Below are 10,143 nucleotides of genomic sequence, written 5' to 3' on the forward strand. Positions count from 1 at the left end.
ACACTGCGGATAAGACCAGCATAAATGTATGGCTAGAGGCTATTCAAGTCCAAGCAGGCAAATTTTATGTTTATGGAGCCTCTGCAGATCCCCTTTATTGAATCAAATGTTTTTTTAGTGTCAACCCATCAGCAGAGAGAGAGAGAGAGCTCTATGGAGGTCACCAACAGAAGTTTAACCAGTTCTCTTTAAAAAGAGACTGGACCAGAAATACCTGCAATTAAACCAAGTTGGTCATCAAACCTCTCTATCAAACAAATGATTTATTTAATATCAACTGTGGTTATGATATTTTTGTGGTTGCGAAACCACAGATGAATCAAACTGTGCTTTGTTTGTGGGGGTGTAGTGAAGATTCAGACAAAACATAGAGGTGATTAAGATTTTGGAGCATTGGCTCCTCCTGCTGTCTAACAGGAAACCAGCAATAATATACTATAATATTTCTGAAGTTATTCACATGAATTGTATTGCTCCATATGAAAAAGCAATTGCTTTTTAATTCTCATGAGACATTGCAGAAGAAACATCTAAGACAAAATAGCAATAGTAATAATATATCAGTTTGAAATGGGTAAGCTTGATTCGGAGTAATGTACATTATTCATAAATAAAAATGACAAAATAAATTTTTGAACCTTCAACATCACATTTGTTTTATTTATTTATTTATTTTATTTTTCTAATCACGTTTGTCAATCGTATACACACTCCTAAATTAAAGTATTGGTAGACTGGAAGAACCAAATAGTTTTGAATCAGTGTGCAGAAATAGTGTTCACTGGGTTAGTAGATGAGGAAAGTCAGACTCTTGCTTGTACAGTAAAACAAGTGTCAGCATATATTATACATATTCACACCGTAATATCACATTCAGCATTAGAATAAGAATCTTCTCAGTGTGTCTCAGTGGCCAATTTCGACAGTAACATTATTCTTTGCCACTAGAGGGCGCTGTAAGGCTGTGTGAATTGCCATCGAAACTCAGGACATGCACTTTAATGTAACGGATTTGCCCAGTTATGTTTATATAATATCTCTTTAAGAGTTAGATTCATGTTTTCATAGACAAAACGAACCAGATCCACACAATAAATAAGGGGTGAAACAGTAAGCCGTTGACTTATCTTGACTGTCTGAGATCAAGCAAATTGTTTTTGTTTGCAGTATTGAAAATATGTCCATCATTGTAACTCAAATTCAACTGAATTTGTTAAGGTGCTGCTGTTGCACACATTTACAGAGGTAAAGACCCACCGACATGTCTTCCGAAACACTGCTACATATATTTGTTCACTTCATTTTAATCTGAACGAGGCGCAGGATCTGATTTGCACAGTGTTTAGGCAGTGGCCTATATGCACAGGTCATGTGGGTCAAAGCTAATTTCCCTTAGGCAAAACAGTGCAAACAAAGAGAGAGATCAGCTTTAACACAGAATATATGCTATATACACATGCGGTGATGCATATAGTCTCCGATTCACAAAGAAAGGGGTGAATGAAAAGTAAAGATGTCTAAGATAACAATAATTTAGTCTGCAATGCATATAAACAGCAATACGTTTAATACAGCTTGAATACAACATAATATCTGCTTATAATATCCGATCTTTACCATCGATCTAACCTCAGTTCTCTAATGCCTGATGACTCAGAGACTTTTGTGCTCTGGGAGGGTCAGAGGTCGCGTTTTATACAGCTTGTGCTCTATAACTTTTAACTTGCAGTTTATAATTTACCCCAAGTAAATGTATTACTAGTATATTTCCAGGCACTACCATGTTAAAGTGAGAGAAACGAAGCAGGAAACTACGACACTTTGTTTGACAAAAACAAACACGTACACACACAATGTTAGTTAAAAAACAGCTTTATTAATTTATCTCGTTCAAAGAAATATAAAAAGATTGAGAGTTATTTCTATATTTACAGAGCATAGTTTTTGCTTCAAACAAACAGAAACAAATCCTACTTGTACAAATTGAAAAAATATCCCCTGCTGTGACTGTTCGATATCAGACGTCAGCAGTAAAGAAAATAGTCCTCTTCATCTCTCAATAATAGTCTGTGCAAAGAAAGAATGCATATCAAACACAGTGTTGCTGCTACATTAAGGCAAACCCCTAGGAACAATACACTTGGGAAACTCCTTGGTAAAGTGACAGTGTCGATTAGATCTTTATTTTTTTAGCCTTCCTATAGAAAACTCCCATATCTTCCACAAAAACGAAGCATAAAAAGGTCAAAATCTCTTAAAACGGTTAGCATTGCACTGACAGACCATTCAGTACCCTTTAAATTCAAAGCAAATCACTGGTTGACCATAACTGTGAAATAAAAGCTTTAGAAAGCATAAACCTCTGGGCCTCAAGGAGTGTTTGCCAGTCGGGTTTGGAGTGACGGTTACGGAAGCTGTGAATCTAAATATGAATGGAGGATCAGTAGTTTGACGACTTCCTCTCCACTCAAAGTGCTGCGAGGGTTTGTGCCCCTCGCCATAAATACCTCTTCATTGGCATGGAAACTATGAAAACCTCAAAACAAACCTAAAACGAACTCAAATCCACTGCAAAAGAAACACACTTAAAGTGGACGCTGCATATTAAAAGCAAAACGTAAAATTCAATTAAATTAGGGAAAGAAAAGCTACTTCCTAAACAATTCATTTCCTCATGGCATACAGATTTGTGCAGGTTATGAGGCAAAAATATCAGTTCAAATGTTCTGCATGCTGCCGTGTATGGAAAAGTAAAAGAAAAGGGAAAACAAAACACACTCAAAAGTACATTTATCAGATCAACTGACAATTATTTTAAGAGACAAACATTCATAAACAACAAAAGAGCTCTTTAAAGAATTGATGTTTTTGAAACCATTGGAGAGCAACCCAACCGGCGCGGCGCTCGGACTCTCAGTCGTTCACCGTGTTAACTGAACTCAAAGTCCTGTGGAAGAGAGGCAGGCAAGCTTAGGTTTGGTAGATCTTCTCGTTGTAGTCGTTGGTAGTGCAGGTGTGGGAGGCCATGCCTCGGTGGATGGGTTCGGGGCTGTCGTCGCCGCCGCCGATGGTCAGGTTGAGCAGACTGGTGCACGTAGGCAAGTAGACGTGCTGGACGTGTTCAACCTCTGAACGACACACTGGGCATGACTGTACAGAGACAACAAGAGACTTCATCAGTCAGCAGATAAAGAAACGTGCTAAAGGAACACATCTCAAACAAGTCTATAAGGCCTGTGATATGATGCAGAGTTTACTTGTTGATTGGAATGAGCTTTATATATTTACAGCTCAAGTCATTTTGTACTCATGTCATTTTATTATGAATAAATCTTTTGGTTTATTTCTATAAAATTATCAATTAAAAGAGAATATAATCAATGTATTTAATTAATTGGATTATGCAAAACTAAGCATTATGAAAGAACTATGTAATATCGAAGCATTTTATTAGATGTACAACAAATAAATACATTTTATTTTAATTTAAGAAAGTTTCAATTTAATAACCCAATTTAAAAATGTCAAAAAAGCATTTTTTTAAAAAAATCTAAAACCATTAAAAAAAAGTTGAATCAGAAATTGAAATAACATAAAATATAAATATTACATGAAAAACAAACTTATAAAAATGTTTAGAAATGTTGCCTTGACAATTACATTGAAATACTATAATGACTAAAACGGAAATAAAAAGAAATTAAAGTTAAATAAAAATATTTCAAAGAAAACTAAATTGAAATGGAAACTGGAAAGTATAAAAATACAAGATAATAAAAGATAATTAATAAATGCTACAATACATAATACTAAACACTGCATGTGAATTCAGACATCTTAATCATTAATCAACGTTTTTAAAATTTACAAAAAAATATTTATTTTCTTAAATAATAAATTAACTCATAAATTAATGATATTAATTATTATTATTACTTATTAATGATCATAAATTTAAATATTATGCTTTTGGGGAGTCACATCACATGACATTTTGAAACTAGCTTTGCCTGTCATAAAAGGTCAACATTTCTGATATTTGATGTGGTTTCATTTCTGACAGGTGGTTGCACATGACTTCAATTTGATAAAATGACTTCTTAAAATATATATATTTTAACAAAACTTTAAGAATTAAGATATCCATTTTTTGGAAGTAATACTAAAAGATTATGCCAAGCTACTTTTCTTCATTATGATATCAAGACAGCTTTATCACACTGACATTTTTGACACGATGTTTGGTAAAATCTACCGAAACCTAGAAGTTCTCTGACCTGCAGCTGTTCAGCACAGTTCTGGCAGCACACCATGTGACCGCAGGGGCAGAAGGCGGCGTCGATCTCTTCCTCGCAGCACAGCATGCACAGCAGCGCCTCCCGCAGTTTCTGCAGTTTCTCCTGCAGCAAGCGGCTCTGCTGGCAGCCCCCGCAGTCCAGCGCCCCCTCCTGGTCAGGGGACGGCGAGCGGGACGACGGAGTGCGCTCCCCAGGCCTCGACATCATGTCCACGATACCGGCGTTGTACAGCGCGCGCCTGGCGTAGTCGTACACTTCCTTGGAGGTCCGCCGAATGTCGAATACATACTTCTTGCCCAGGTTGATGTTCTCATTGAGGAAAAGTGAAGCCAGGTGACCCTTGAAATCACGGCTGTATTGCATCATGACGGCGTTTGTTACCGTGTCGCACCTGCAGACAAAAACAAGAGCGATCGGTGAGCGACACTAGCACATTATCTGCTCGGCGTCTGCCACACAGCAGCTCAAACCATCCATTATCCATCAGAGATAATGGGCTACTGGAAAGGTGCTGCAGTTGTGAAAATGAAGGCAACATCCTTCATGCTTGTTAGAGTTCAAGGGTAGAGAGCAGCAGCTGTTCTCCAACATCTTGGCAATAAAAGCTCTTATCGGGAGCTGAAGAAACAGCACCTCACAAACTAACACACATTTAAACAGGTGAAAGCTCTTCTATTACCAGGCTGTCTAGAGTCTTTACACAGCAGTTAACGCTGCTCTGCATCTCCTTAAAAATCAGTGTAATGATGCAATGTCGTATAAAAGCTACATTAAATTATGCCAGCTCTGACCCACCTCAGCCCTTAGTATCAAAGTATATAGTTGTGTGATAGCTGTGTAAATGCATTTATGCCTCATCTGAGCAGCATTAAACAGTCTGTGTAGAGACACGTAAATGCCACTTCAGAAGCACTTCTGCGCCACCTTTGCAGTGTATATTTGCCATAGTTTGAATAATGGAAACCCAACATTTTAACTGTCAGTTTATCAGCAAGTTCCAAGTCATCCATTTCACTCTAAAATAAAAAACGACCAAAAATCATTTTGTTTAAAGAGAAGCATTTAATTATGTTCTGTAGCACTGTAACATTTCCACGACAAATAAGCACATTTTCCCCCCAATTAAACATTAATGTATTATGACAATTAGCATTGAAAAAAAAGAGAATTAAACATTTTTTTTTTTGTGAATTTTAGAGAGAAAGCACATTAAATGTCATGAAAACAGTACATAACACAAAAATAATGGTCCTAAAATGGAAGCTTGTAATTAATCAATCAATCCATCCATACATTCATTCTTTTTTATTTATGGGATTTATTGATTGATTGAATTTCATTGATTGGATTTTATTTATGCAATATTTTATTTAGATTTTATTACATTTTAAAAATGTCATTTCAGAACATTTCAGAATTGTTACTTTTTTGACATGGTTCTGTAAGACTGACCCACTTGTACAGCTTATTTGTTCTTAGTTACTTTGTAACGTGTTTAACGATGCAAGAAGTTCTCACAATTAGCTGTTTACAAAAAACAAACAAAAAAAACGGCTGAGGCTGGTTTGCAATGAACTATGCTCAGAGAAAGCCCAAAACAAAAGCACATAATCCTGCACTTTTCTAACAACCATACAAAGAACAGAAGCACAAAACTCCTCACAACAGAGCAATTCAAACAATTAGCCAGGCCAAAGATTATTTCCTTTCTATGATAACAATGTGTAAAGAACAACATACAGTCAAACCAAAAATTATTCAGACACCAGATATAATTTTTTGATATTTTTTTACTAGTGGGTGGAGGACACTATAGTTCATTTATGTAAGTGAGCATAACAAAATAAAGTAAACTGTGACATATTACACCCAAAAATTATTCATACAGTGGACTACCAGTAAAACTGATAAATATTTGGGACCAAAAATTATTCAGACACTTTGACCTGACCATGTTTTGCTCAAGTGTTATCTGACATTATCAAGATGAATTTGTTCTGACACAGTTTAACTCGGAGTTCTTGTCATATTTTATTACCTAAACTATAGCGAATAAACTGTGATAATGTGTGAAATGTTGAAAGTGTCTGAATACATTTTGGTTTGAGTGGTCCAGACAGGTAAACTAAAGCATGCTAGATACTGTCACGTAACAGAAGTCGTGTGCAGAAGGTGTGGAGCGTTAAGCCTGGCAGAGCTGCTTAACTGCACATTAACAGGAAAAAAATTTTTTTTTGGAATGTAATGATGCATCATTGTGCTCACTGAAGGGTTTTTGGTGTCTCACCTGTAAAAGGCATGCGTCTCTGTGATGGCCCGATACAGACCGCTGGCTGCTCGATTACTGATTAACTTGAACAGCAGGACCACACTGTCGCTGGTTTCCTTGGTGACAGTCAAGTAAACGCTCTTCCCTGATTGCGTGGCAATTTGTATTATGGGATAAGATATCCTGAAGTGAATGGAAAATATGACGCATTACTGAAAGGCAGCGATGGCACAAATTGATTTAATGTTACATGATTGATTCAGGGATGTGAGCTGGGTTACACCATCAAGAGCACTTCATGCTGTGCCTAACCTGTTAACCAGGCTGAAGTCCTCTCGGCAGATAGCGATACCGTCTGGTCCCACTCCGATAGCCAACCTCTGTCCTTCAGCGTCCCGCACCCAGTGCCACTCCACCCCATAATGCTCCAGAGACGACACCAGCTGCAGGGCCTGGTACTCCACCGACGCCTGGCTCAGACCCTCTAGAGCCTTGTGCTTGGCTATGATACTGCCAAAAAAAACAAGAGACATTAGTTGGGTTTCCATCCAAAGTTGCGAATTTAACTTATGCGAAAAATTAGAATATCACATAAAACATTTGCGAATAAGCACCGTTTCCATCCGAGTCAAAGAGAAAAAAATCGTCACTTCCTGATAAACTGGCACTAAATATCACATATTTAGTCACACCACTGAATATAAGGAGAAGCCACTGAATATAATAATTTTCATATTTAATAAATTACTTGCACCTTTTGGAGGTGGATGCTGCTGTGTGGGAATGCAGTCATGTAAGACAGTTCTGGGAGGCAATTATACAGAAATACTTTGACGACAGACTTTGCTCAGGCATTTAGGAATGACCATAACAACATTTCAGATGCAGTGCACCGAGATCGGTCCACTGCATTATGGGACAGCATAACCTGACTAACCAAAGTCACATGACTTTTTTGATGCGCATGGAGGAATTAATTCGGCAAATGCGTTTCCATCTCCCATTATTATGCAACCTCAAGCAAGCATACATTTTTTGCAAATTAAGGTTTCCATCACTCGTTTGTGATGCGATACGTCAAATGCGCATTAATACAGGGTGATGGATGAGTCCGAGAGGAAAATTACACCAGCAGATCATGTGAAAAGTAGGAGAGGAAGAAAAATCTATTTGTTTTTGAGTTTTACTTTTAGTGTGCATGACATGAGATTTATAAAAAAAAAATAAAAAAAAAAGAGAGACAACACTGCAGTTGAAAATCCACATACGTACGGGAAAAAAAACAAAAAACAAAACAAAAACCAGACCAATACTGAATTCCTAATCATGTTTGTTATGGCTGGTAACAGATATGATGGCTCAAAAGTTATGAATCAATTTAACTTAGTATGTTGTCTACAAACAACAACAAAAATTGTTCAATTAAATCTAAAACTATTTATTAAAATTAAACTAAAAAGTAAAGTAAAATTAAAAATTAAACTCTGCATGTATCAAGTGCATTGAAAAAAAAAAAGCCAAAAGAAGTAAAAAAAATAAAATAAATAAAAATTAAAAAAAAAGCCCAGATAATACCCAATTCCAGCCAAATCAGACTAATAAAGAAACAAAAATAATAATATGATATATTATATAATATTATATTGTAATAATACTGTTATGTGACAATTACTTGTATTATGGCCAATGATTTATTGTTTAAACTGGAAAATACAATATCTGCTTCCAGTATCAGCATATAAAACAGGCCGGTAGATAATTCAAAAAAGATAATGTTAACATGGGCAATACCAATAAAGTTGCCAACATATTGTGCACAAACAAGTAAAATAACATGTCAATCACTGACAAAGTCCATGGCTGCATGTTCCCCTGTATAAGGCTCTTTGATTTTCTTCTTGTAGGCATTAGTCTTTAATTTGATTCTGTGACAATGATGATTAATCACTACAGACAGATTTCATTAATCCTCTTTGATTGCAGTTGATTAGGTCCTCTATTATCTAACCCAAACAAGCGAAAGAGTCTGAACAGAACTCTATAAAAGGAGCAGTGTAATTAGTCAAACAGCATTAGGAGTGCTTTGTTTACATCCACACGGCTCTGGATAAGATGTTCACAAGAGCGCACAGATTACAGCTCAGTTCCCTTGACTTGGTCCAGAAAGTAATCACCTAAACACCCAGCAACCAGTTTAAAAATGTATCTGAGGGTAAAAAAAAAAAGAAAGAAAATCACAACCTTTACACTAGAGTAATATTTTGAGAAAGTACTACACTGATTGGTTGCTCCTTCTGGAAGGCAGTTTGTGGGATCTTCAGTTTTATTTTAGCACAGTTTGTGGTTTTCAGTTCCCTTTCAGTCGGTCACTCTCGACGTCACGTCAGATGACCGACGAAATTGGGATCTCGCTTAGAGAGACCAATCCACTTCGAGTGTAAACTAAACGAGCCAATGCACATTGGCATGGGTCTCTCTAAGCGAGATCCCAATTTCGTCGGTCATCCGACGTGACGTCTCCGTTCCCTCCTTCAGGGAACGAGGGTTACCATACGTAACCGAGACGTTCTATTTATATTTTAATGCATAATTTTTTTTTTGTTTCACTTTTATTTTTAACATTGTATTGTGTTCATAACAGACGTGTTTACATCTTATAATCAGAACTGCAACCCAGTGAAATTAATATCAGCCATGCAATGTAGCTGCCAAAACTTGTACACGCTTATATGCAAACCGTTGGGAATGTTTTCATACTAACTGCATGACTACATGCTTTTACATTCGCTATTTATATTTGATCAGATATAGGGTCAGAAATATTTTTTAAAGAAATGAATACTTTTATTCTGCAAGGACACATTAACTTGGCCCAAAGTGATAATAAAATGCATTTATAGTTTTACAAAAATGTCCATTTCAAATAAATATTGCTCTTTTAAACTTTTTCATCATAGAATCCTGAAAAAAAAAAATGCAGCACACTTTCCACAAAAATATTAAGCGGCACAACTCTTTTTTACATTGATAATTAATGTTCCCGCATATTAGAATGAATTCAGAAGGATCATGTGACACTGAAGACTGGACTAATGATGCTGAAAATTCAGCTTTGCCATCACAGGAAGAAATTATTTTGAAATATATTAAAATAAATATTACGGTTATATTGCTGATTATTACTGTATTTTTTGATCAAATAAATGCAGCCTTGGTGAGCATAAGAGACTTCAAAAAGAATTCAAATTCTCAAAAGAGAATTCAAAATTCAAATACATAAAAAAAAAAAAAAATCTTACCAAGCCCAAAGTTTTTAGTGTGTAAAACATATTGCCTATAAAGCAAGTCTATGAATCTCCTCATCAAATTATATATAAACAGAAAATACTGCACCACATCAGGTGACCTCAGTCTTTATTCTCTCTAATTGATTTATAAAATGGATAAACTAAATTATCAGTTCTAGAAAGGAAAGTTCCAGGTTCTAACACCATTTCTGACAATGTTGATTACTACGGCAAATGTTTGTCATATATGTGTATTCCCCCCCCCCCCATTGAACGACAAGTAATTATT

The 10,143-nt window shown here is 36.0% G+C and overlaps 1 protein-coding gene across 1 annotated transcript in view; it reads right to left on the reverse strand.

Annotated features, from left to right (window-relative positions):
- Window positions 1-1,932: 1,932 nt before the first annotated feature.
- The window catches only part of LOC107731572 (E3 ubiquitin-protein ligase MYLIP-A-like), a 25,481-nt gene continuing 17,270 nt past the window's right edge, over window positions 1,933-10,143 (reverse strand). Inside the window, exons 4-7 of the mRNA XM_016542691.1 lie at window positions 6,880-7,077; window positions 6,586-6,750; window positions 4,278-4,689; window positions 1,933-3,150 (exon numbers count right to left, since the gene is read on the reverse strand). Coding sequence (XP_016398177.1) covers window positions 2,971-3,150; window positions 4,278-4,689; window positions 6,586-6,750; window positions 6,880-7,077 — 955 coding nt within the window. The 3' untranslated portion in view covers window positions 1,933-2,970. The remainder of the gene's footprint in view (window positions 3,151-4,277; window positions 4,690-6,585; window positions 6,751-6,879; window positions 7,078-10,143) is intronic.

This window comes from Sinocyclocheilus rhinocerous, unplaced genomic scaffold (assembly GCF_001515625.1).
Source record: "Sinocyclocheilus rhinocerous isolate Xijiao unplaced genomic scaffold, SAMN03320098_v1.1 scaffold429, whole genome shotgun sequence".
Lineage (NCBI taxonomy): Eukaryota > Metazoa > Chordata > Actinopteri > Cypriniformes > Cyprinidae > Sinocyclocheilus > Sinocyclocheilus rhinocerous.